A 27,889-nucleotide genomic window follows, 5' to 3' on the forward strand; every position below is an offset into this window, starting at 1 on the left:
AAACACTAGTTAAATGCACACAAGTATATCTTTACTGGTTATTTTCACTGTATTAGAATTTATTCATTCCACAAATTCTTATTGAGCACCTATTATTTGACAGCTCATAATTTGACAGTTCTAGGTAGTGGGGATACAGTGGTAAAAACATGGAAAAGTCTTTGCTGTCATGGAGCTTAAATTCTAGTAGAGGGAGAGACAATGAACAAATAAAGTATTTAGTGTAGCAGATGGTAATAAAGACAGTGGAGAAAAATACAGCAGCTGGGGAGGAAGACAATTTTAGGATGATCAAGGAAGACCTCACAGAGACAGTGACATTTCAAATGGATCCTGAAGGAGGAGAAGGAGTAAGCCATGAAGCTATCTGGGGGAAGTTCATCTCAGGTAGAGGGAAGTGCCAGTGTAAAGGCCCTGCAGTGGCAGAAGCTTGGGTAGTCAAGGAAGGACAAAGTTACAGTTTGGCTGGAGTAGGATGAGTAAGGGAGGCCAGTAGAAGGCATAAGGTCAGAGAATTACATGTTATAAGAAAAGGTTTAGGAAGCTAAAATACATTTTCTTTACATAGTTTACAAGAAAACATGGTAGCTGCTTATGGAAACTCAAAATGGGAACCTATTAAATGGGAAAATGATATGCACTGTGCTGTGAAGATGCCAGATAACAATGAGTGGCGAAGAGGCCAGATAATCAGGATGGTTACAGACACACTGGTAGAGGTAAATGCAAAGTGAAAGGTATAATCATGAAAGTGAATGCATTTCATATTTTTATACTGGAGTTATTTAATCCAGTTTTTATTCTGCTTTTCAGTTTGCAAAAGATACTTGGAAATATTGTCTTTCCATAGACTTAAAGTTATTTTTTTCATAGGTCTTGCTGTATGACGTGGGTACTGAAGTAGTAGTGAATATTAACTGTTTACGAGAACTTCAAGAAAACCTAAAGACAATGGGAAGATTATCTTTGGAATGCTCTCTTGTTGACATAAGGTAGTTTTTAACTGAGTAAATTTTCTTATCTTTCAATGCGATTTTAAATATTTTTCTTTCTGGATAGGTTCTTGTCAGTTTTAATTTTGCTAACATATTCTGAAATGTTTATAAAATCTAGTTAATTTTAAGGTTTTAAAGAAGAGAAATAGATAAAAATTTGGAGCACATAATTTTAGTGGTAGTAAGGAACTAGAGATAGGTGAGTATGACAGGTATCTAGCTAGATACCCTGTTTCCCCAAAAATAAGATCTAGCCAGACAATCACCTCTAATGCATCTTTTGGAGCAAAAATTAACATAAGACCCAGTATTGTATTGTATTGTATTATACCCGGTCTTATTTTCTATAAGAGTAATGTATGCCATTTTGAAATGGCTTCAAAAAAGAATGAAGCCATTTGACTATAAGAGTAAAAGAAGAGCGGGTCTTATATTAATTTTATAATAAAATAAGACCGCGTATAATACAATACAATGTAATACCGGGTCTTACATTAATTTTGCTCCAAAAGATGCATTAGAGCTGCTTGTCTGGCTAGGTCTTATTTTTGGGGAAACATGGTAGAATTTAAAGTGTTAAATAAATAAAAAACTTGAACAAAGGCAGAAATAAAATGTATTTCATAAGCTGAGGATTGCATAGAAAACTAAAAATGTGTAAATTACTAAAAATACTGAATTAGAGAGGAATCTACTAAAATCCTACCATAAACCGAGAGCCACTTTGATAGCAAAAGTAAAGACTGCACAGTAAACATCTACAATGAAAGTAGGCAACAAGGCTTCCCTCTGAAAGTCCCCAAATACAAGCAGGTGTCGCCCACATGACCCCTGTGGGGTCAGCATTTGGGTGGGAAGATGTGGTGGGAACGCTGACTGGGCTTCTGACAGCTCTGAAGATAAGAAATCGGCAATAGTGGTTCACTGGAGCAGGCAGAGCAATATGAGAAGAGCAGCCCAGACTGAGAATGGAGTAATGCTGGAGACTATCCATAGTTGAATGTAAGAGACCTGTCGTGTGTCAGTTTTGTGATGCAGCAGCCTTCCTAGCTGTATAACATCTTAGCTATCTAAGCCCTTTTCCATGACCTCACACTGAGGGGAGACTACTGGGAATAGAGCCTGGTTTGAGCAAGCCAGACAATGGGAGAAAGCAAAGAAAAGATGCAGATCAGAGCAGGGGAGAGAAACAGAATATCAAAGTATAATGCCACCTTTTCTGTCACTTTGGGAAAACTAACACAAGAGAGAGTTCTAGAGTCATTAAGTGAGAAAAGCAGTGTGATCTACCGTTTCCTCCTAAGAGTACAGGAAATTTTATGTCACTTAAAACATGAGCAAAAGAAAGGGTTACAGTTGAATTCCGTGCAAATTATTATGAGAAAAAACAATGAAGCCAAATAACATCTCTAGAGGCAATGGAAATCCACCAAAAAGACATGCTTACAAAATAATAAACAGTAATCTAGTATTTCAGAATGGACTAAAAACTTTTGAAAATGATGGACACTGTGAAGAACACAAACAATTAGAAAAACTCAAAAATAAGATTTATTACAGAAAAAGGAAGATTTGAAAAAAGTGATAGCCCTTAGAAAGAATTAGAAATAAGTGATAACACTCAGAAAGAATTAGAAATAAAATAAAATCCTATCAGAAATGTAGACTAAACTAGAAAAAACGCAAAAACAATTGCACAATAAGTAATATCTTAATAGAAAGACAATATAGAAAGGAAGACAAATTTTTGAAATTAATCCAAAGGATTCAAAAGAAAACAAAAGACACCTAAAATAGACCAGAAGGACCCAGCATACACATACATGTGATATGAATTGCAAAGAAGAAAGCTAAAAGAAATAGACCAACTACTAAGAACCCAGTTCAAGAAAGTGTTCCTAAAACAAAAGCCTGCTTAAAACTGTATATTGAAAATCAGGAATGCCAACACTTAGAGATTATCTAGTAAAATTATTGACTTATAAGAGGAATAAAAATCACACTTTATGCCAGAAGGCAATGCAGTAACATTTTAAAAATACTCGAAAATGGCAAACTATGAGTTTTATGTCCAGCCCAACTGACCTTCAGGATAAAGCCCACAGACAAACTGATATAACCACTCAGGGAATATTGTTTCAAGGAACCCTTCCTGAGGAATCTGTAGGAGAACAAGCTTTAGATGACAAGCATGAGAGATTTTGACATAAGGACTGGTGGTGAACATTACATTTACTTCAAATAAGATGTTGGGGAAAAGCAGAAGGAGGTTCCTAACAATACTGATTTAGTATTGGAACTATGCTAATATTTTATATAAAGGAATCAGTAAGATAGTAAGGAAAATGAAATTAACTGACTGTATATAGTGGTAGTATAGCCTCTCAGAGAGGAACTTCTTCAGTGACTTTAAAACACCGTACGTGGAATGTACATTCTAACCAGAATACATCCTAAGGACAAAAAAATAATTGCCCCCTCCATCAGCAGTTGTTTTCATTACTCCCAAAGTGGGTTGTAGTGTCAAAATAGTCATTATGTACATGTCACTAAGAACTGATGTGGATAGATGATAAAGGTGTAAGGTTAGGGTTAACTTGTACTCCTGATTTTGGATTAGAAGTATCAGTAGAAACTCATGAGGTGTTTTAATTGTTAAAAAACCATCTTTTTTAGCCTTGTAATATGAAGGACCCAGTAGCAGTGAGCTGTGCTGGTATGCAAATTGTGGCCTCCACATGCCATTTCCCACTAAAAGAAATTCGTGCTCTTTAAAAAGAAAATGGCTGATTCAGGTCTCGGGTAATAGGAGCCTAGAATATCTTATCAAAGCAAAAAGCAAGAAATCTGTAAAGAATTATTGGGATGATAACAAAAGGACTCAGTAGTCAACCTGAGTAAACTTCCACTGATCAAAGATGGCACAGCTCGAGCACCAATAGGATAATTGTAATGTATTAAAGCATTTGCTATGTTTAAATCTTTATGTTTATAAAGTGATTTTTTCTTTTAAAAAAGCCCTCATTGGTTACTTATAGAGGATTCTAGGAATCCACCTCATTCTGAAAACTGGTGAATAAGGGAAATGAGTTTTTGCCTTGCTTTTCCTTATGATCTGTATTTCAAGATAATCAAATAGTTAATTAGGGAATGTTGTCCTTTATAACTATTCCATCTAGCAAAGGAAGAATTATGTCATTAAAATGGCACCATTTTATAACCCTAATAACTCGGAGATCTAGACGATGAGTGTCAGTGGCTGCTAACATCACAAAAAGAGAATCAGACATTGTACCCTTCCTGATGGGAGCACACGGCACCACCGATGAATAGTGTGGCTGAAAAAAGAAACGTGCAAGCCTGAATCTGATCAGGACTCTAGACCTTCCTGAATTTAGAGGACATTCAGGAGGCAGTAACATGGCCAACATCATGGCAATGCACCAGCTAAATCCAAATCACAGAAACTGCAGACCACACAACTCAGTTTTTTCAACCGAAAAGTGCGAGGGAAAGCGATGGAAGGGCACACAGGAAACGTCAGCCATTCACCACGTGTGCACTTTGTTTACCAATTCAAACTGTTGTGCAACATGAGGAAAAAATGAACACCATCTGAATGGTCAATATTGAGGAACTATCGTGTTTCCCCCAAAATAAGACCTACACTGAAAATAAGCCCCAGTTAAGATCACCAGCCAGACGGATGCATTTAGTATGTTATGATGGTGTTCCAGAAGATGATATGACTGTATTTGAATAAATGCAGATTGTTGTACATGAGAAAATAAGACATCGCCTGAAAATAAGCCCTAATGGAGTAAAAATTATAAGACCTGGTCTTATTTTTGGGGAAACATGGTATTAAATTGTTTAGATGTCGTAACGGTACGTGTTTATGTTTGTTTAAAAACATAATCTTATGGAAATACAATCTTTTCAAATGAAATAGTGTGATATCTGGGACTTGCTTGAAAATAATCAGGGATGGGACGAGTATAGGAGTATAAATGAAATAAAATTGCTCACGTATTGATAATTGTCAAGGCTGACTGAGTGACAGATACGTCAGATGTATTATATTCTCTGTTTTTGAATGTGTTTGAAAATTACCATAATATTTTATTTTTATTTTTTAAGGTTTTATTGGGGAAGGGGAACAGGACTTTATTGGGGAACAGTGTGTACTTCCGGGACTTTTTTCCAAGTCAAGTTGTTGTCCTTTCAATCTTAGTTGTGGAGGGCGCAGCTCATCTCCAGATCCAGTTGCCGTTGCTAGTTGCAGGGGGCACAGGCCACCATCCTTGTGGGAGTCGAACCGGCAACCTTGTGGTTGAGAGCCCACTGGCCCATGTGGGAATCGAACCGGCAGCCTTCGGAGTTAGGAGCACGGAGCTCCAACCGCCTGAGCCACCGGGCCGGCCCACCATAATAATATTTTAAAGTTGAATTCACCAGATATTTAAGAAGTTATTCAGATACGCTTCAACTATTAAGAAAACTGTGTAAATAAGAAGAAAACTTTGTATATAAGATATAGCTTAAAGGAATATAGGAAAATGCAGTCTGTTCTGAATGGTAATTTAGGAGGGAAATGTTGTTTGGTAAAACCCAAGAAGCTCTTCACATATCTGTGTTGAGTTTCATTTCATGGTTCTCCCAGATGGAAAGGAGTCACAGCATCATTAGCATGGGTATATGTTATCCTCAGGCTTCATTTTGAAAAATAAAGACGTGGCAAATTCCTGCTTCTAGGGGACCTTCCTTCATTATAAAATCTATGGCAAAAAAGCTGTAGTATCTTTGTAACAAGAATTATTTCTTAGAGTTGGAATCCAAACACCTTAGTGGCATAGTGACAGTAATTTCTTTTATACCAGTCCAAATAATAAAAGGACAGACGAGACCTGTTTGAAAACTTCCAGTGCTGTGCAGCATTCTTGTCCAGGGAGCTCGTTTATCAGGCAGCTCCAGTTGCTAATGTCTTTATATCGCATTAAAGCTGGTCTCCTCATAGCTCCCACACATCCTCATCTTCCCTCAGGACAAACTTCTTGACTCATCCAGCCATTAGATATGGAAAGGTAGATATCTTGTTCCACTGGTACGTTTTTTTTCTTCTGGGCTATTCCAGTTTTGTCAAAGAATCCTAAAATAACATGATTTCCAGATTTTCCTGGTTGTGTTCTCTAAATGGTTTCTGGTTTAAGTTGGAAGAATTATTTCAGGTATTTTCTGAGCAGATCTCACTAAAACTATAAACATGGGGTTCTGTCTGTTCATTACATTTTGGTTCATGTAGCATACTCAAATTTGTATTTTGGGGAGGTGAATTAGGTTGAATTTCTTAAGCAGTTTTCATTGAACTTGCATTGAGCTTATGACTATTAGTTAGAAGTGGTGGTCTTAGCTGTCGCTCCATTCGACTTTCAGTTTTACTAAACGACTGTATAAAAGCTCCCAAGCACATCAGTCTGTATCCATTTGTTGACTGAACCAGGATTATCATGTTCCGTCTTCCCGAAGACAAAGGTATCACCAGCCAAAACATCAGGGTTTACAGCCAAAGACCCAGCACTGGCCTGGAGGGCAGGACATGCCCTGATGTCCTTACAAGGGCTTTCCACTTAGAAGGACTTCGTAGGAGTGGCACTTGCTCTTCTTCGATCAACTTTTTAGGAAACTATAGCTTTTTATACACTTAAATATTGATTTTTTTTCACCAAAACATAGAATTTTACATTTATTCCTGTCAGATTTCATTTAAATCATTTTGAAATTCAAATGTTGTTACTCAGCGTCTAGGCTGTCCTTCCTAATGTATTTTCTGTAAATTTGAAAGCTTATCTCTATGTCAGAGACTATATGTAGTTTACAGTCTGTGCGCCGAATCCAACTAACATGAACTGTAAGTTTTGCCTCCAGAAAGTTTTGTTTTTGTCTCCACTTTTTTTAAAAGAGTTTCAGGTGTACAAAGCAACATAACAGACATTTACACCCCTCAAAAAGTGATAACCCCCCTCCCCTCCCCCAAGCTACTACCCCTCTGACATATAACTGTTAAAATTCCATTGACTATCGTCCTTATGCTATACTCCACCTTCCATGACTATGTATCTATCATCTGTCCACATCTATCTATCTATCTATCTATCTATCTATCTATCTATCTATCTATCTAATTATAGTTGACATAATATTATTCTCCCTCAGCTTCAGGTGTACAGCGCAGTGGTCAGGCATCTACAGTCTATGAAGTGATCCCCCTGATAAGTCCAGTGCCCATCTGGCACCTTACATAATCTTTACAACATTGTTGATTGTATTCCTCCTGCTGTATTTCACATCCCCATGACTGTATTGTATCTACTAATTTGCTCTTTCTAATCCCTTCATCTTCTCCCCCATCCTCTCCCCCTCCCATCTAGCAAGCAACAGTTTTCTTTTTCTATATCTGTGAGTCTGTTTATTTTGTTTGCTCATTTATTCTGATCTTTAGATTCCACATATAAGTGAGATCATGTGGATAGGAAGAATTAATATAGTTAAAATGTCCATATTAAGGCAATACCAAATTCAGTGCAATCTCTATCAAATTACCAATGACATTTTTCAACAGAACTGGAACAAATAATCCTAAAATTTATATGGAACCATAAAAGACCCTGAATAGCCAGGGCAATCTTGAGAAATAAGAACAAAGTGGGAGGTATGCTACCTGACATCAAATCATACTGCAAGGTATAGTAATCAAAACAGCCTGGTATTGGTATAAAAACAGACACATAGATCAATGGAACAGAATAGAGAGCCCAGAAATAAATCCATGCCTATATGATAATTTATAACAACGGAAGCAAGAATTTACATTGGAATAGACAGTCTATTTAATAAATGGTGCTGGGAAAATGAGACCACCTTCTTATGCCATATACAAGAATAAATTCAAAATGGATTAAAGACTTAAATGTAAGACTTGTAACCATAAAACTCCTAGAAAAAAAGGAAGTATATTTGCAGACATTTACCCTTAGTAACATTTTTACTGATACATCTCTTCGGCCAAGGGAAACGAGAAAAACGGAGTACATCAAACTAAAAAGTTTTTTCACAGCAAAGGAAACTATCAGTAAAACAAAAAAGCATCCTACTGTGTGGGAGAAGCTATTTGCCAATGATACATCTGATAAAAGGTTAATATCCAAAATTTATTTTAAAAAAATCATAAAACTCAATACTGAAAAAACAGCCTTATTAAAAAATGGGCAAAGGACATGAAGAGACATTTCTCTAAAGAGGACATACAGATGACCAACAGACATCCAAAAAATGCTCAACATCACCAATCATTGGAGAAGTGCAAATACAGACCATAATGAGATACCACCTCACTCCTGTCATAATGGCTATCATCAATAAGTCAACAAACAACCAGTGTTGGCAAGGATGTGGAGAAAAGGGAACCCTGGTGCACTGAATGTGGGATTTTAGGTTGGTGCAGCCACTATGGAAAACAGTATGGAAGTACCTCAAAAAATTGAAAACGGAACTACCTTATGACCCAGCAATTCTACTCCAGGGTATCCAAAGAAAGCCAAAACATCAATTCGAAAAAATATATGCAGCACTATTCACAATAGCCATGATACGGAAACAACAGAAATGCCCATCGATAGAAGATTGGATAAAGAAACTGGTACATTTATACAATGGAGTATTACTTGGCCGTAAAAAAGAATGAAGTCTTATCATTTGCAACAACATGGATGGACCTTGAGAATATTATGCTAAGTGAAATAAGTCAGACTCCAGAAAGTTTTTAAAATTTTCAACTTTTCTTAAAAACCACTGGTGCCACGTAAATATTTGAATTTCTAGCGTCCATTGACAAAAATCAGAATATGTAGTCATTGAAGTAACAATGTTGCCAAAAATTGGCCTTCCCTCCAGAGGTTCAAGTCATTAACTTAGTAAATAAGTCTTAGCTACTATTTCCCTGTGGAGTACTGGGATGTAAGTTTTACAAGTGGGAAGTAGCTCTATCAATAATGAAAGCCTATGGGAGGATAATTTCCTGGTGCTTGGTGTGCTCAGATTTCTTTCCTGATTTGAAACAATTTCCATCAAGCCAATTGCTTTTATTTGTCTAAAAGATATATACATACACATATATGTGTGTACATTTTTCAGACATGGGCACAAATAGGAATATTACAGATCTGTTCAAAAATAAAGCTAAAAGATGCCAGAGACCCTTTCAACATTATTATAAAAACTTGAATGAATCATTAAAAATGACAGGTTTATCTAGTCTGTTTTGGGGAACAGTGTGCACTTCCAGGACTTTTTTTCTCCAAGTCAAGTTGTTGTCCTTTCAATCTTAGTTGTGGAGGGTTCTGTTCAGCTTCAAGTTGTTGTTCTTTCAGTCTTAGTTGTGGAAGGCGCAGCTCAGCTCCAGGTCCAGTTGCCGTTGCTAGTTGCAGGGGGCACAGCCCACCATCCCTTGCGGGAGTCGAACCAACAACCTTGTGGTTGAGAGGACGCGCTCCAACCAACTGAGCCATTTGGGAGCTCAGCGGCAGCTCAGCTCAAGGTGCCATGTTCAATCTTATTTGCAGGGGGCAGAGCCCACCATCCCTTGCGGGACTCAAGGAGTTGAACTGGCAACCTTGTGGTTGAGAGCCCACTGGCCCATGTGGGAATCGAACCGGCAGCCTTCGGAGTTAGGAGCACGGCGCTCTAACCGCCTGAGCCACCGGGCTGGCCCTATCTAGTCTGTTTTTAATCTTACCCTCAAGTGCCTCAGTAGAGATGAACAAAAGACTGAAAATATGAAAACGGGAGAAAATTGTGAAAGTAATACAAAGTCATGTTTAAATTGATTTCTCACTACATATGCAGTTGGTTCAAATATATATGTATATGGTGGTTATTTTGTATTTCTGTATCCTGTGCTGTTGGTTATAAAACAAGTTGTCATTATTTTTTGTTTTAGACCAACTGGTGGGAGTGACAAGTGGACAGCGACAGCTTGTGACTGTCTTTCGTTGTACCTAACTGGAGCTGTAGCAACTATAATCTTACAGGTGTGTGATGGGGTTATAATAGATATGTACTGATAATTTCATTGATGTTTTCTACAGTTCCATGTATTTTCTTGTTGAGAAAAAAGTGGCAAAGTATTTGGATTTCTCTTTTTTTTGCAACCCTTGTTGGTCTTATTCTAAGTTATAACAGCTGTTTGATAATACATGTCACTATAAATGATCCCATGAATTAAAGCATTTCTAAAGTAATATTTTTGTATTGATAATTTGCATGTTATATTTATGTATGCTAGAGTGCATTTCTGCATATATGCAAACTGGAAAACTATTTGAGCATCTAATGAAATATTAACTATGTCATAAAAAGTGTGTATCAGTGTGGACTTGAGAAGAGGATATATATAGGATATATCTTTTCAGAACATTTAAAAATATTCTTTGCCTCCTTTTTTTTCTAATTTGATAACATCACATTAATGATTAGAATTTTCTTATATAAGTAATTTTTCCATGTTACTTTTTTCTTTGTATGTATACTTTCTCCATTTTTGTAATTCTACATGAAGCAGAATGTTTTGTAGTTCTTTCTTTTGCTTATTTGTAGGGAAAAAATGGCACACCTGGGAAAATTTCAATCTCTAGTCTGCAGAGTTTAGTAGGAGAATAGAGAAACTTGTAACTGATGTGTATCCCCCCACTCCCTGCCCCATTCTGGGATAAACCAAAGTCTTTCAGTTGACTTACCCTCCTCATCCCTCCCCTCCGTCCCCCCACCACACACATTTTACCTTGATAGTGAGACCTTCCTGCTACATTTCACAAGACACTGTCCCCTTTGACTCTCTTCCAGGCTGTTTTCTCTCTGATATGTTCATATATCAAAATTACTTGGCTGGGAATTTTTTTCTGGCTTGGAGAAATGTTGGAGGAAATGCCGGTGAGAAGTGTATAACATTTCATTTTTGTGTCTCATATTTACTGTGTTCTGAAACCACTTCAGGAAAACACCACAGCATGGCCTCTACCTGTGAAAATTTTCTGCAGAGATGAAAAAGGAGAGCGCGTTGATGTCTCTAAATATTTGATTAAAAAGGGTTTGGCTTTGAGAGAAAGGAGGTATGGACTTTTTTTGTTTTCCTCGTCAGTTTAGGCGGAGGCTTCTTATTTGCCTGTGTAAGTCTTCATGTCTGTGTGCCTTCAAACCTGAATTACATCTTGTTTGCTCTTAAAAATGATTTATAGAATAACCCTGAGAAGCCAGCTCAGAGATACATTCCTTCAGGATTGCTAGTTTCTTTATTCAGGCCCATCAGCTCTTGCATATTTAAAGCCTTACTGACTTGTTTGCTTTTCTGCTTTTCCCTTTGCTTTGGCACTGACACACTAAACCACAGGAAAGGGGAATGGTATAGTGGGTACCAGATCTGCAACCTTTGGCCTCATTTGCTTAGACACAAATGTTTAAGCTTTATGTTGGCAATTCTCATAGGTATACACCAACATGTTTATGTGAAACAGAAATGGGTGACAAAAGACATAATTGAACAAGATTTGCATTTAAAGACCCTTCCGGGTCCTACAGAGTTCAAGTACCTTTGGTCCAAGGGGAGAAGCATCAGGACATTGCATCAACCCTAGGTTCCTGGTTCTCTCTCTCCTAGATGTAGAGGTCTATGGACATTGCAGACACATATTCTAGGTAGCCACGTGGTACCACAGGTGACCAGATCTCTTTTATATTACTATAGCTTACCTTATATGGGCCCAGCCCCCAGTCCTGATGAAATGGCCAGAGGAGACATCTGAAGTAAAATGGGTCCTGAGGTGGTTGGCCAGGCCTGGTGGGTGCTGACCTAATGCTGGGCACTGGCCTGTTGCCACATTCTGCATCTTTAGTCCCGAGTCTCTCTTCGGGTTCACTGGCTGTAGACTAGAGCAATTCGTTGATAAAAAATGTTAAAGGGAAAAATGTTACGCAAGTTAATGTTACAACACCTGCCACTGGTGATGCTCTTCCCTGCTTGGACGGCACCAAAACCACCAGCTCGCTCAAGGCTGGGGCCTGTGGGAGCGGTGGGAGTTGAGGCATTATGGACCTACTTCATCCAGTGCTTATTTCCTTTTAAAAGAAAATACAGGAAAGTAGAAGAAACAAAAATCTGCTGTAATTCTGCTAAGATAAGTAATGCTAATTTCCTTCTAGGATATTTTTGGTAGGCATATCCTAGAAGGAAGGGAATTTAATTGGAAGAGAATAACAAAAGGTAAAAGAAATTATGAGTGAATATAGCGTATTACTAGTAACACTTCTTATCTGAATAGTACCATATTTTTTTAGGGGATTCATAATATCATTGTGTTATTTTATGAATGTTGATAACTAGCCACATGTTTGTGTTCTGTCTGTGGACTAAATTCGAATCAACATGAAGGTGTTGTGTTTCCCATAACATCTGGTTGATTGTCTAATACTTGAGGTATTCTTATCAGATTTTAAGAGAAAATAGCATGTAAATATGAGATTGTAATTTAAAGAATTTAAGTGAAATTATATTCCTTTTTTTATCAAGCTCATCATTTAAAAGAATTTTCATTATAACTTAAATTATGCTCATTTTCACATAACAAATTAGACTAATATATCCTCGATTAGAACAAATATATATATTTTTTAATTTTAAATATATTGGAGGGATTGTTTTTGTATTGTTTTCTCCAGAACGTTTTATTTGCTTATTTAGATGTATTCTTTTTTGGATGTTACAGAATTAATAAACTATATAACAGCCATTCGTTATCTGAGAAGTTTCGGGAAATCCCCCTGGAACAAGAAGATTCAGTGGTTACTCAGTGTACTAAAATTAATTTTAGCCCTGACAAAAAAGCTGCTGATATCAGTGAGCACAGGGTGTCTGAATTTAAGGAGAAAGTTCTAGAACCAAGAACCACTGGCTGCTATAAACCACCAATTATTCCTAACATGAAAGAATTTGAGGCAATAGTCAGCTGCGTTGGTGATGATGGAACTGTATTTGTGGTACCTAAATTAGCAGGTAAGATCTTTTACAGTATATAGGGTTAGTCATTATAAGTAGTAGCTTAGCAGCTTACTCTCTAATAAGACAGATATGGAAGGAAATACTTTGGACAAGTATTTAACCTCTTTGGACCTCATTTTCACTAGGTTGTTGTGAAGGTTGAATGAAATAACACACGTGGTGCTTTTCACAATGCCTAGCTCGTAAAAGCCATTTATTGAGACATTGGGCCATAAGCACGGTGGTGGTTCCAGGTTCCACATATCTTGAGATGGTAGTTCTTTTATATTAGAAACTTAACACAAGTTTGGAGGCTGTCTAGGAAAAAAGAATACAGAAGTTTATATTAATTTAGAATGAGAAAAGATCATAACAAATGACTAGAGATTTGAAAATATTCAGGTCTTTCCTGAGATCTCTTTAGGCTTATGTACAAATTCTTCCTTTCTACAGCGTGGGTGTGTGCAGAGTGCTCTGTAACTGAGCAGCTCTACACTCACAGGACTTAAGCTCCATTAGTCCACCTATGGGTAAGGGCATGGTGGCTATGAAGATGTTGAAATGTTTCTCTCATTTATTGATCTCCTAAATACTATTTTTTAATTTGAAAAACTGAGTAAATCTGTATAGTTGGCTATTCTGGAACAAGTGAACAGTGTTTGAGAACTCTAGCACTAGTACTTAATCCAGAAGCTTTGCTTGACATGTATAGTCATGGCTAAAACTGACTGCTAGTGCCAGGCAATGAGCTAGATGCTTTACATCTGATCACAATGAGACTGACAGTGTGGGCCCCAGTTTACAGAACGAACTGAGGCAGATGGGGGTAAAGGAACTACCCAAGATCACTCAACTGAAGTGGTAGAACTGTTAAGACACTGACTCCAGAGCTTGTCTTCTGTGGTATCAGTAATGGGACTGTTAGCAGTAATTAGCAATGTTTGAATTTTGGTTTTATATGCCAGCATTATGCTATGTCTAAGCATTAAGTAAGTAACACATAACTTGAGTTCTGTTTTACTTAGGTGTGCTATCAAAATGACCTTATCTCAAAGTGGTAGTTCTCTTATATTAGGCTATCTTGTATGTGCTCAGAGCTTTTAATGATTCCTGCACTCCCAGAAGAATGCTTGCACTTATAACCAGAGATCAGAATAATTATTTACATGCTCTTAGTTGTATATTTTGAAACATAGAAGCTACTGACTGAATTAGATTTTATTAAGGCTCTGTTATATGAGAACTGAATTTTATTTATAATATTATCTAAGTGATGAAATTATTAAAGTTTGGTGATTTCATTTGAAAATGGGAATTTTTCCTAAATGCTTTCTATCTTTAATAACTTTTTCAGAATTTGAGCTAATAAAAATGATGAATGAAATTCAAAGTAATTTAAAATGCCTTGGTCTTTTGGAGCCTTATTTCTGGAAAAAGGGAGAAGCCTGTGCAGTAAGAGGATCAGATACTATGTGGTATAGAGGCAAGGTAATGGAACTCGGCGGCGGCACCATCAGGGTGAGTCTTATATTCCTTGGTGACCGTTGTAGGGCTAACTGCTATTACAGTAAGTGGTCTTCTGAATCTAAATACATGAAAGTTTGATTAAAATGTCTTTTAATAACTTCAGTCCTGTAGGAAGACCAGTCAGATACATTACACATTTATTTGTAATAATAATTTTTGGTTTTATTTTCAAGTATATTTATTAACCTGAATAACCAAAAATTATTTCCAGGTAAAGGTTTGGCCTCTGGTACCTCAATGGTACACCAGCTAATTTACCCTATCAGGGTAACAGCTAATTTACCTCTTCAGAATACTGAGCTAGTACTTGCGTTTTATGCATGATCTTCAGAGAGATCTGCATACTTTGAAAAAAAATGTGCATATAAAAATACACGTTAAAAGACCACCATTTATAATGTATTTACTAAGTAAAGCAATGAAATCATGAGACATTCAGCACTTAAAAATTTTAGTTTTAGGTGGGAAGGAAAGATTAAGGAAATAATCTTTTGTTTCTACTTGTACAGGGGTTTATTGTCTATTTGATGATGCTGCCTAACAATAAGAATAGCATTTCTGGTTTTTAAACTTCTTTCACAAATGTGCATTCGTGTTTTTAAAATTTTTTTCTATCATAGATGTAGATAATTATTTCCATTTTACTAATAAGAAAATTGAAATTTAGCATCTGATTGCTAAATTTTTGATCTAAGTTTTGTGCTTTTTCTACTGGACTATGGGCTTTAAATGGTTTTAATAGAAATAAAATGGTTTCAAATTCTGGATGAACATTTAAGCATATGGATACTTACAGATTTATGTGTTTATATGCACATGAGTCCATTTCACATTTGAATTGTTTAGATAACCCCTTTTTAGTATAAAAATGCACTGGAATTCACTTTCATTAAGTTATCATAATTCGTGAACTTGACATACGTGGAATCCAAATAAATAAAATGGTGGTGAACTTTATTTCCTCTCACACAGTCTAATAGCTCTTTTGAAAAATGTATTTAAAAGTATTTTGATATTTTTATCATTGTTTTATTTTTCCTGTGGTCATTTGACATTTCAAGTATACACAATAAATTTTTCATTGCTTAATCTGATACTTTCAAAGTTTATCCTATGGTCCACAAAGAAATAAACATTACATGAAACTGTACTCATCCTATCTACATGTGATATACTCATGTTTTTTATTTAATTCTATTTAATTTTTAAAAATTTCAGTTGCAGTTGACATATGATATTTATTAGTTTCAGGTGTACAACATAGTTACGAGACTTTTATAAACTTTTTTTTCCTTTAAATACTTATGAAGTGATCACCCTGAAAGATCTATCTAGTACCCACCTAACACCATACATAGTTATTATAATATTGACTGTATTCCCTGTGCTGTACTTTACATCTCCATGATCTATTTCATTTTTTAAAATGCTGAATGCCAAAACAATCCAAGAAGGAAGTATTGCACATAGTTTGCCAAAGTGTGAAACTGTTTGAGAAATACTGAAAATTTGAGAAATGCTTCTTTACCAAATGTAAATCAGTGCTTCTAAAATACTTGGAAAAAAAATTTAAAAATCATCTTAAAAAATGGATTATTCGCAGGGAATTTGTAAATCTAATAATTTTCAGTTTATTTAAAAGAAACAAAACTGGTTTATATGTAAGAAAACCTTTTGACAATGAGGTTTGATATACTCTGGGATGAGGGAATACAGTGTTGCTTTTTTCTGGAGATTTTTCAAATCCAGATTTAGATATCTTCACAAGGTGTCTTTTTTTCTTTTTTTTAAGATCTGGGAGTCCCTTCTGTTCCCTAGTTTTTAATAGTAAATTTTAACTAAAAATTGTTTTTGTCCTGTTTCAGGTGCAATATTTAGATCATGGATTCACCGAGAAGATTCCACAGTGTCATCTTTACCCTATTTTGCTATATCCTGATACACCTCAGTTTTGTATTCCCTGTGAGCTCTATAATACCGTACCTGTGAGTAAACAGTAATTTGTAAGATGATTAATTTTAAATATTGTTTTTTCGTTAATAATTTTCTAGAAATTAGAATATAAAATGAAATCCCTTTTAGTTGCAACAAAAATAATAAAATACTTAGAAATAAGTTTAATATGACTGCTAAATTAAACTACAGAATTATACTGAAGGATATAAAAACATCTGAATAAATGAAGAGACATAACATCTTCACAGAGGGGAAGGCATAAGATTGTAAAAATTAATTTATTCCTTTATCACATAAAATCCTCACAGTTGAAGCTGGAAATCAAATAAAGGAGTGGAATATTAATTATTTGTTGCTGCATAACAAATAAGCTAAAAACTGAATTAACAGTCAACTTTTTAAAAATCTCATACAGTTTGTGTCGCTCAGGGATTAGGAGCAGTTTAGCTGGATGGTTCGGGCTCAGGGCTCCTCGTGATGGTGCAGTCATGACAGGCTAAGGCTCCTCGTTGGCTTTTGGCAGGAGGCCCCAGTTCTTGCCGTGTGAACCTCGTAACACGTGAAACAACCATCACTGCTGCTCAATAAGTACATATTATAGGCATTTTATAATACACAGTGTACAAGCACTGCAGTGGCATGTTGGCCTTGTTAAAAAACTGTTAGGATGCTTTGTTTTTCATGTAGGTTTATATTTTTAAAGCTTAAAATGCTTTAAGAGAGTGCGATGGGGGGGAAGCTCAGAAATGATTAGTATCTTAAGATCATTTTTATCATACACCCATGATATTCTCTGAAATGTACTGGTATATTTTGTACTGCTCTCTAATGTTATCTGTTTTATGACTACTTTGTCCTCATTTGCTTCCTGCTCTTATTTGGTGAATGTGTGAAAAAATCTGAGTTTATTAATCCCAAATAGGTTGGGAATGTCTGGCAAGCAGATGCCGTAGAACTCCTTCAGGAGCTGCTTTCGAAGAGAGACGTGGAAATTCACGTTATGGTATTGTACTTAAAACATATGTCATTGATTTAAGTTATTTGCCATAAAGTGTTACAGCTAACACAATTTGGAGGATATTTTTTATGATGAGCAGTGTTCCTGTGTGAATGTAAATTACTCATTGATATAAAAAAGAAGTTACCACTTGGTTTCCTAGGTTCATTTTAAGTAAACCTGATTTTGAGCAAGTTCCCGAGAACTTGCATAAGCATTAAAGTCCATAAATTGCAAGATTCTTTATTAACCGCTTATTTTGATAACGGAGCAGTATCAAGGAAAGAGAGGTGTTTAAAAGTACAGGTAGTAGCTTTCAGGACGTTAAGTGCAGGTTAGCCTGTCCTTGGAGACCTTCTCTAGTCAGTGGAACATGTGGACACTGGTCGTAAACCTGAGAGCTCGGCACTGCAAGGCCACCTGCTGGGAGCCAGGTGGCTGGGACAATGAGTCAGTGCGGTGGGAACTTAGAGATGGGGAGAACTGAGGGAGCCTTGAAAAGACAGAAAAGTTCTCCCGACCAGGAGACACAGAGGTGGAAATGGGCATGGCACGTGTTTAGGAAATAGTACAACTGTTTGGCTAGAACTTGAGAGGTTTTGTGAGAAGAAGTGGTGAATAGGATTTAGAGAAGTAGAGGTCATTCGGTGGGGCCCCACTGGAGGTTTCTGAGCAGTGAGGTAAGAAGATCAAGCTGCAGCTGTGCTTTGAGTAGAAAGACACAAAAACTGTAAGGAAAGGATTTCTATATGAAAGGTGTGATGGTAGGGTGACAAAGACTTAAAAAGAGCCAGAGATGCACTTAAATAAGAAAGTAGAGAAGCTTTAATGTTGCTGGTGTAAGTACCCAGAGTTCCCTTTCGTTACTCACACCCCTGTAGGAGGTCACAGGTAAGGTAGACATTAAAATGCTTTAGTTAATCAAGGTAGCTTTCTTTGCTGCTTAGCTTATCACAGGAGAACAATTTGTAGTACAGATAGGTTCTTTGACTTGAAGCGAAACGATGTGTAACAAAACCAAGCAAGAGTTAATTAAGTTCCTAGGCATCTTATTGAGGTTATAACTAAAGGAGGACCTGTTGTACCAGAGGCTGCTCAGTGTCTCAGAAATAAGAACCTGTGTGGCTTGCAGCCCTTACTGCTGAGCCGGACCTTCCCCAGATCTGCTCGTGTGACCTCATGTACTGATAACAGATACTGAGCAAGTGTTCGTACCTGCTGGGCTGCCCTAGGCCTGGAGGTACAGCAGTGAACTGAATACTCAAAAATTCCTGCCATTGTGGAGCTTCCATTTTAGTGGTGGGAAACAAAATTAACAACATAAAATATAAGGTATATTAGATAGTGGTAAGTGCTAGGCAGAAAAATAAAGTAGGAAGAATGATAGGGAGAGGTGGGGCAGGCGAGGAGGTAACATTTTAAATGCAATGTCAGAGAAGACATCACTGCAAAGGTGAGTTAGGTCAAGACTTTAAAATGATCACAGGACAAACCATGCAGATACCAAGAGAGCAGTGCAGAAGGCTGAGGCAGGAGCGTGCCCGGAGCAGTCAAGGAACAGCCAGGAGCAAGACAGAGTTGGACCTGGGAGGGGACCTGTGAGAGCTGCTGCTGTCAGCTGTCCTGGGGGGCCATTTGAGCATGTGAGCAAAAGAGTGACATGATCTGACCTTCTGTTCTAGTATTTTCACTCTGCACTGACAAAAACTGGATAGTAGAAAAAGGTAGAAACAGGGAGGTCTGCTGGAACACAGTTACAATAACTCAGTAGAGACCAGAGTTTGGGCGAAGGGGATACAAGAGAAGCTGATGAGAAACGACCAGCTGGCCAGTGTGTACGCCCAGTACCGAATCATGGGCAGAGACTAGGGCCAAACCGTGTCCTGACTCCTTCTGGGCCGTCATCATTAATCTCTTCTGATTCCTGCCATTTTTGACATTTCAACTAAACTTCATTGTTTTACCCCTAAACATACCTGTTCTTTCTACTTCTAAATAGATACATTATTAGTATCATCTAAAGGTGAGGTATAGTAAATTATGTGCAGCAAGTTATTTTCTAATAAGTAAATAAGTATAAGACTCTATCTTATTGACATGTAAATATATTTTACATAAACCAAAGTAACAGTATTAGTGCCTCATAACCTGCCAAAATATCAGGAAGAAAATATTATGAAAGAGTCATTGATGAAACTGGTAATACTATTATTTTCAGAAAATCTGTTTTCATTTTTGCGGACTACAAAATTTTAATCTTCAAACAGACTTTATTTTTATACTAATAATCTCCTTTATTGAACTTAAATAGAAATTACCTGAAAATCCATGGGGGAAATTATCTGTTCATCTCTATTTTGATGGAATGTCACTTTCCTATTTTATGGCACACCATAAATACTGTACTTTTGAACATTCTGAGGAGATATTGAAAGAAGTAAGTGAACTCTTTTTCTATAAAAATCTAAATTACAGAAAAATGCTGCTTAAAATGTCCTATTTTGTCTTACATCTCAAGTCTTCAGTATGCTTCTACATGTCTGATATGTTAAGAGTCTAAAGAAATTGTAAATTCTGTATTGAAAAGCAATACTTATATGTGTTCTAAAAAGACTTTAATTGCATTAAGATTCAGTTGTTTCTGTACCTTCAGACCTAATGAGAAGCCCTTGTTATCCAGTGTTGTTTGAATATAGAGATGTAAGGAATAAAATCTTAACAGAATTCACTGCCAGAAAAGGACTCTCTCCCCAGATAAAATGTGTTTTGCTTTTATTTGATATTACAACGTTTCCCTTATTTTGCCTTCTTACAAGAAACTCAACGCCAGTTTTTAAGCTTAACTTCAATAAATAGCCCAGTCCAGTTGCCTGATGCTTCTGGTTTTAATATTTAAAAAAAGATAATTACCCTTTTATATATATGGTTTTACATTGCAAGCTGCCATAAGTACGTTCTAGAAAGAGGGTATGCATCGTAAATAATAACATTTTATATGGCGAGATATTTGCATTACTTACAGTTCACTTGTTATGTTTTTGAATATTCATTTTAGTGATAGTCCAAAACCAAACATTGGGTGTTCAGTTTAATATAGAAAGCTACTTTCTTATCTCAGATAGAAACTCATATTACTTTGTACATGTCATCCTCACTGCCAGCTTTTTCTTTTAAGGAGACGGGTGTGTGTGCATGCATTTGTACCCGTGTGCTTGTGTAAAAGGTGTTCTGTCTATTAAACAGGTTTTATAAAGATTACTAGTCTCTCTTCCAGTTGTGCTTCTCAGTGTTAACATTTAAAAGGGGAGGTGAGAGCTCCCACTCTCTTCTATTAAACTAATTACAATTGACGTATGTTTAACATAATTTTTAGGATTTTTACTGTCGCAGTATTAAGATATTAAGATTACTCCGGACATTAGATTTTCCCATAGTTAACCTGAAATAACTAAGTGAATGCCAATAAGGATACACACCCAGTTTTTGTGGAGATGAAGTATGAAAGTACCTTAAGACAATATCAATATAGTTAACAATGGTTTTGTTCATTGAGAATACTGTATTTCAGAAACCAACAGAATACAGTAACAAGTATGAGGAGGAAAGGTGGGAAATAAGGTTTGAGGTAAGTTTCAATTCAAGTATTTTGGAAACTTTTGGACACTTCATCAGTGCAAAAGATCTGATACAAAATCCTGAAGGAAGCGTTTTCTTTTATAACAGCTTTATTGAGATATAATTTACATACCATAAAATTTAACTTTTAAAGAATACAATTCAGTGTTTGTCAGTATATTCACACTGTTGTGCAATCATCATGACTAATTCCACATTGCATCAGCCCACAAGAAACCTCCTACCAACAGCACTCACTTCCACTTCTCCCTGCCCCAGTTTCCTAGAGACCACTAACCTCCTATGTCTGTGGACTTGTCCGTTCAGGACATTTCATGTAAGTGGACTCATACAATACACCACCTTTTGTAAATGGCCTCTTTTACTCAGCATAATGTTTTGAATGTTCATTCACAATGTAGTATGTGTCCTTTCTATTGATATTTCAGTGTATGAATAGACCACATTTTGTTTGTCTGTTCAGCTGTTGATGGACACTTGGGTTATTTCTACCTTTTTGCGGTTGTGAGTAAAGCTACTGTGAACGTTCATGTTCACTTTTTTTAGTAGACATCTGTTTTCACTTCTGCTGGGTATGGACATAGGAGTAGAATTACTGAGTCATATGTTGACTCTGTTACCATAGTAAGGAAGACTGTTTTTCAAAGGGGCCTCGCCATTTTACTTCTGTACTAGCATTGTATAAGGATTCCATTTTTTCCATATCCATACCAACACTTGTTACCTGACTTTTTTCCTAGCCATGCTAGGTTAGGTGTAAAGTGTGGTATCTCATTGTAGTTTTGATTCGCATTTACCTGGTGACTGATGATCGTGAGTGTCTTTTTAGTTTCAGTGACTATTACAAAACAATCTAATAGTTAGACATTTACACCCCTCACAAAGTGATAACCCCCTTTCCCCCAATCTGCTACCCCTCTGACATCACATATATCTATTACAATTCCATTGACTTTCCCTATGCTGTACTCCACATCCTGTGACCATATATATATTAAATTATAGTTGACATTCATTGTTATTCAGCTTTAGCCTCAGGTGTACAGTGCAGTGGTCAGGCATCTACACCATCCATGAAGTGGTCTTCCTAGTAAGACACCCTACATCTGACATGCTACAAAATCTTTACAACATTATTGATTATATTCCCCAAGCTGTCTTTCATATCCCCGTGGCCATCTTGTAGTTACCAGTTTGTGCTTTCCAATCCCCTCACCTTCTCCCTCATCCCCACTACCCTCCCATTTAGCAACCCTCAGTTTTTCTCTGTATCTCTGAGGCTGTTTCTGATTAGTATGTTCATTTATTCTTTTCTTTAGATTCCACACATAAGTGAGATCCTATGGTATGTATCTTTCTCCGTCTGACTTATTTCGCTTAGCATAATATTCTCTAGATCCATCCATATAGTTGCAAATGGTAAGATTTCATTCTTATTTATGGGCGAGTAATACTCCATTGTATAAATGTACCACAATTTCTTTATCCAGTCACCTACCGATGGGCATTTTGGTTATTTCCACGTCTCAGCTTTTGTGAATAGCACTGCCATAAAGATACCTACTGTATTTCCCCGAAATTAAGACCTAACTGGATAATTAGCCCTGGCATGATTTTTCAGGATGCTGGTAATATAAGCCCTACTCCCCAAATCAACCCCAGTTAAGATTGTCAGCCAGATGGATGCATTTAGTACGTCCGTTGCAACACACGATGGATGTATTGAATTGTAAAATAATATTAATACATAGTTAAATAGAAATAAATAATATTATTGACATTAATACTTAAAATAAGTGATAATATAAATTATAATTAAGTATTTGTAAATAGCCAAGCGGGTGCCTTTGGGTGAGAGGTAAACGCCTGTGTAAACAGATGAACTCGAGACGTATTGCAGAATAACCAACTGGAGTACAGACACAACACACGAATAATGTGTGCACTTGATAACGATCGGATGTGGTTGTGTCTAATAGAAATCTTCATAATTCAATACGTTGTGTGTTGTAATGGACATAGTTAATGCACTCTTGTGAAATAAAGAAACATTTTCTGAATTTTGGTGCCTGCAATTTTTCGTCGCTTTTGTGTGGACCATCATTCTTAACTGGCATCATTTTTGCTGCCACTCCTGTCTCGTAAGTCTTCAGTTAACACTTGATTTAATGGTAGTTTTAAAGGGAATATTTTGACCTGCAGACAAGATGAATGCAAAAAGAAGGAGCTATTCCATCGAGTACAAGAAAAGAATCGTGGAGGACTCCCAGAGCAAGAATCTTACAGCTTTCTGCAAAGAGAAGAAGTTGGATCTCCGAGTGGTCGGAAAATGGCGAGCAGGGTACAATAACCTCAGTCAACAGGTGGACGTGGGAAATGCTATGAAGCACAAATGTGGAAGAGGTCGGCAACCATTATTTCCTGAGCTGGAAGACATCATCTGTGAATGGATTGCTGACAGGAGAGCAAAGGCTTTGGTTGTGCGCCGGGCTGGTATTCAAGCATTTGCCCTTGCAATGGCCCCACAGTTAGAAATACCCCCGGAAGAATTCAAAGCATCACAACACTGGCTGGATGGCTTCCTTCAGCGATATGAACTATCTCTAAGAAGATCAACAACACTGTCCAAGCTGGAAGATACTGAAGTTATTAAACGTGCACTTGCATTCAAGTCCTTTGTTGGTGGCATCGACTTTTCTAAATACCAACTCTCCAACATGACTGCTATGGATGAAACTGCAGTGTTTATGGGCCAAGGATCTCAAATGACAGTTGATCAGAGGGGTGCCTTGTCAATCTACATTCCCTCCACTGGTTACGAAAGTGCACGTGTTGCCTGTATTTTGGCATTTCCTCTGGATGGAAAGAAAGCTCCACCTCTAATCATCACTAAGGGCAAGAAAGATAAGGTTGAACTCGTTTCAGGCATTTACGTTTTTGAAACTGAAAAAGCCTTAAGCAGTTAAAAGGAAATGGATCCATTTAATGCTACCACTTGTTTTGCGAGGTGGTCAAAGAGGTCTGCTAGTCTGGGATTCAGCCAGCACTCACCGCGCTAAAGACATGAAGAACTTCCTTGCAGAGAGAAGAGCAGATCAAATAATGATTCCTGCAGGAATGACTGCCTGTCTCCAGACTCTTGATACGGCAATAAACAAGTTATTCAAGGACATTTGAGCATGGAAATCAGTGACTACATTGAAAATAGAATGGAGAGAAATCAGTGTGGAAACTTTGTGAAGCCTAGCCTGCAAGAGGTGGTGACTTGGGTGAAGACTTCATGGGATAAAATCACTGACAGCTGTGTTGCCAGTGCGCTACGAGCAGGCTACATGGACAAGAAGTGCTCATTTAAGGAGAGCTCTATCGCTGGACATGAGAGATTGGGGCCAATGGTTCTACAGGAAATGGAGTCGCAAGAAATTCAAGCTGGAATTCGGGGTTTGGAGAGAGAGGATGATATTCCAGAAGAAGATGACATGACTATTTGAATAAATGTAGGTTGTTGTACATGAAAAAAATTAAACATCCCCTGAAAATAAACCCTAATGCATCTTTTAGAGCAGAAATTAATATAAGACCTGGTCTTATTTTGGGGAAAATAAGGTAAGTGGAATTGCTGGGTCATAAGATAGTTCCATTTCCAGTTTTTGAGAAACCTCCATACTGCTTTCCATGGTGGCTGCACCAATCTGCAATCCCACCAACAGTGCACCAGGATTCCCTTTTCTCCACATCCTCACCAGCACTTGTTTGTTGATTAATTGATAATAGCCATTCTGACCAGAGTGAGGTGGTATCTCATTGTGGTTTTTATTTGCATTTCTCTAATGATTATTTAGGTTGAGCATTTTTCATGTCTGTTGGCCATCTGTGTGTCCTCTTTGGAAAAGTGTCTCTTTATATCCTCTGCCCATTTTTTAATTGGGTTGTTTGTTTTTTTGGTGTTGAGTTGAGTTTTTTAATAAATTTTGGATATTAACCCCTTAATCAAATGTATCATTTGGCAAATATCTTCTCCCATTCAGTAGGTGGCCTTTTTGTTTTATTGATGGTTTCCTTTGCTATGAAAAAACTTCTTCGTATGATGTAATCCCATATATTTATTTTTTCTCGTCCTTTTCCTGGGGGGGGGGATGTATCAATAGTGAGAGTCTTTTCATGTGTTCTTTGGCAGTTTGTATATTTTCTTTGGCGAAATCGCTGTTCAAATCCTCTACTTAGGGTTTGACACCAAAAGCAAAGGCAACAAAAACAAATAAACAAGTGGGACTACATCAACCTAAAAAGCTTCTGCACAGCAAAGGAAACCATCAACAAAATGAAAGGCAGCCTACTGAATGGGAGAAAATATTCGCAAATCATATATCTGATAAGGAGCTAATATTCAAAATACATAAAGAACTCATATAATTTAATAGCAAAAAAACTCAATAACAAAAATGGGTAGAGGAACTGCATAGACATTTTTTAAAATAAGAACATACAGATGGCCAATAGGTACGTGAAAAGGTGCTCAACATCAGTAATCATCAGGGAAATGCAAATCAAAACCACCATGAAATATCTTCTGACGTGTCAGAATGGCTGTCATCAAAAAGGCAAGAGGTAAGTGTTGGCAAGGATGTGGAGAAAAGGGAACCCTTGTGCGCTGTTGGTGGGACTGCAAATTGGTGCAGCCAGTATGGAGAACAGTGTGGGGGTTCCTCAGAAAATTAAAGATACAACTACCATGTGATCCTGTAATGTGATCCTTCTGGACATATATCCAAAGGAAAAAAGCACTGTATTGAAAAGATACCTGCATCCCCATGTTCATTGCAGCTTTGTTTGCAACAGGCAAGATATGGAGACAACCTAAGTGTCCATCAACAGCTGAATGGATAAAGAAATTGTACACACACACACACACACACACACACACACTCACACTCACACACTCACACACTGCAGTATCATTCAGCCATAAAAAAGGAAATCCTACTATTTGTGACGACAATATGGTTGTACCTTGAAGGCATGCTGTCAGACAGAAAAAGACAAATACTGTACAATCTCACACGTGGAAACTAAAGAAACTGAACTCATAGAGAGAGAACAGATTGGTGGTGGCCAGAAGTGGGGAGGTTGGAGGTGGGGGAAATTGGGGAAGGTGATCAAAGGTGCAAACTTAAAGTTGTAAGATAATTAAGTCTTGGAGATGTAATGTACAATATGGTAACTATAGTTAACAATTCTGTATTGTATATTTGAAAGTTGCTAAGGGAATAAATCTTAAATGTTTCATCAGAAGAAAAACAGTTTTTCTAAATGTGAAGCAATTGATATTAATTAAACTTATTATAGTGATTATTTCACAGTATGTATATATATCAAATTACCTGGGACTAATGCAGTGTTATCTATCAAATATTTCAGTAAAACTGGAAAACATAGAAAATAAAAATAAAAAAAAGAATGAAAAAATGCTCTGTCCATTTTTAGCTAGGTTGCATTTTCATTGAGTTGTAATAGTCCAATTTATCTGTTTTCCCTTTTGTCACTTGTGCTTTTTGGTAGAGAAATAATTTTAATAAGTAAACATTTTATCATTTATAAGTAGTATTTCCTATGATTATAATAATATCACGTGCTTGTTGTCTGGTTCTTTGTAACAAATTACAAATTCAGCAGTGGGGCAGTCAGTTTTTCTGAATTCTACTGAGTGGTTCAGTTGTTTTGTTTTGTCACCAGTTTTTAGATGTTAAGTAGTAATAAATTAATCTATAATTTGAATGTGATGATTTCACTTCTTATGCTAATTACTATATTCAAGAATTTTTTAAAACTTTCAAAAAGAATACCACCGACACTTGTATATATGTGCTTTTAATAACTGCTAACTGCCATGATCCTTCTGAGAATCATGTAACTTTTGATTAATCCTTATGCTTTTATAGAGCTTAGGAGAGAGCATCGTTTTTTGATTATTTTAACTTAAATCTTTTGGGATTTCATGTATCATTTTAGGTTTTATTATAAAATATGTACTTATTCTAAAACTAAATACTACAGAAATGTGAAAAGGAAAAAAGTCCAAACGCCCAGTCCCACTAGGCAGTGGCATTACGTTAACTATTTGTTGACCATTTTTTCCAGAACTTTGTGTAAAATGTGTAAATATGTACACATAAATAAACATTCATGTGGGGCTTTTTTACACACAGTCTTTTTTATTTTTAATTGGGGTGACAAGAATTCTAAAGATCTTTTGTTTACTCATCACATTTTGGTCCTGCAGTAAAACTACCCAGCGGTGTTCAGTGTCCAAGAAAGCTTGCTTTCTGCTAATTGAGAGTAAATTGCACTGTAATGAATTTGTATAATGTAACTCGATTTCTGCAATAACCATTCTGAAATTTGAATCTATTTGTGGTGTTTTAGGAATTGCTTTTGTCTGAAACAGAGACCCCCATTTTGCCACCATATTTGTCTTCATCTCTGCCTCCCCCAGAAGAACTCTATGCTGTTCAAGTTAAGCACGTGGTGTCACCTAATGAGGTGTGTGATTTACATGATTGGTTAGAAACATAACAAGCAATCTTGGTCCTAAACCCTAGGACTGACTTCATATTTCCATCTTACTGATTTTAAGTAATTGAAAATTAGTGACCTCTGGTTTGTCTGCCCTACAATCCCCTGTTCAGATATTTG

The 27,889-nt window shown here is 36.7% G+C and overlaps 1 protein-coding gene across 1 annotated transcript in view; it reads left to right on the top strand.

Annotated features, from left to right (window-relative positions):
- Positions 1 to 27,889, top strand: part of RNF17 (ring finger protein 17) — a 91,478-nt gene that overhangs the window by 56,067 nt on the left and 7,522 nt on the right. The window contains exons 22-32 of the mRNA XM_074331570.1: positions 569 to 719; positions 874 to 992; positions 9,991 to 10,081; positions 11,043 to 11,158; positions 12,809 to 13,095; positions 14,435 to 14,598; positions 16,473 to 16,592; positions 17,486 to 17,566; positions 19,872 to 19,997; positions 21,129 to 21,185; positions 27,620 to 27,736. Coding sequence (XP_074187671.1) covers positions 569 to 719; positions 874 to 992; positions 9,991 to 10,081; positions 11,043 to 11,158; positions 12,809 to 13,095; positions 14,435 to 14,598; positions 16,473 to 16,592; positions 17,486 to 17,566; positions 19,872 to 19,997; positions 21,129 to 21,185; positions 27,620 to 27,736 — 1,429 coding nt within the window. The remainder of the gene's footprint in view (positions 1 to 568; positions 720 to 873; positions 993 to 9,990; positions 10,082 to 11,042; positions 11,159 to 12,808; positions 13,096 to 14,434; positions 14,599 to 16,472; positions 16,593 to 17,485; positions 17,567 to 19,871; positions 19,998 to 21,128; positions 21,186 to 27,619; positions 27,737 to 27,889) is intronic.

Source organism: Rhinolophus sinicus, linkage group LG04, assembly GCF_036562045.2.
Source record: "Rhinolophus sinicus isolate RSC01 linkage group LG04, ASM3656204v1, whole genome shotgun sequence".
Lineage (NCBI taxonomy): Eukaryota > Metazoa > Chordata > Mammalia > Chiroptera > Rhinolophidae > Rhinolophus > Rhinolophus sinicus.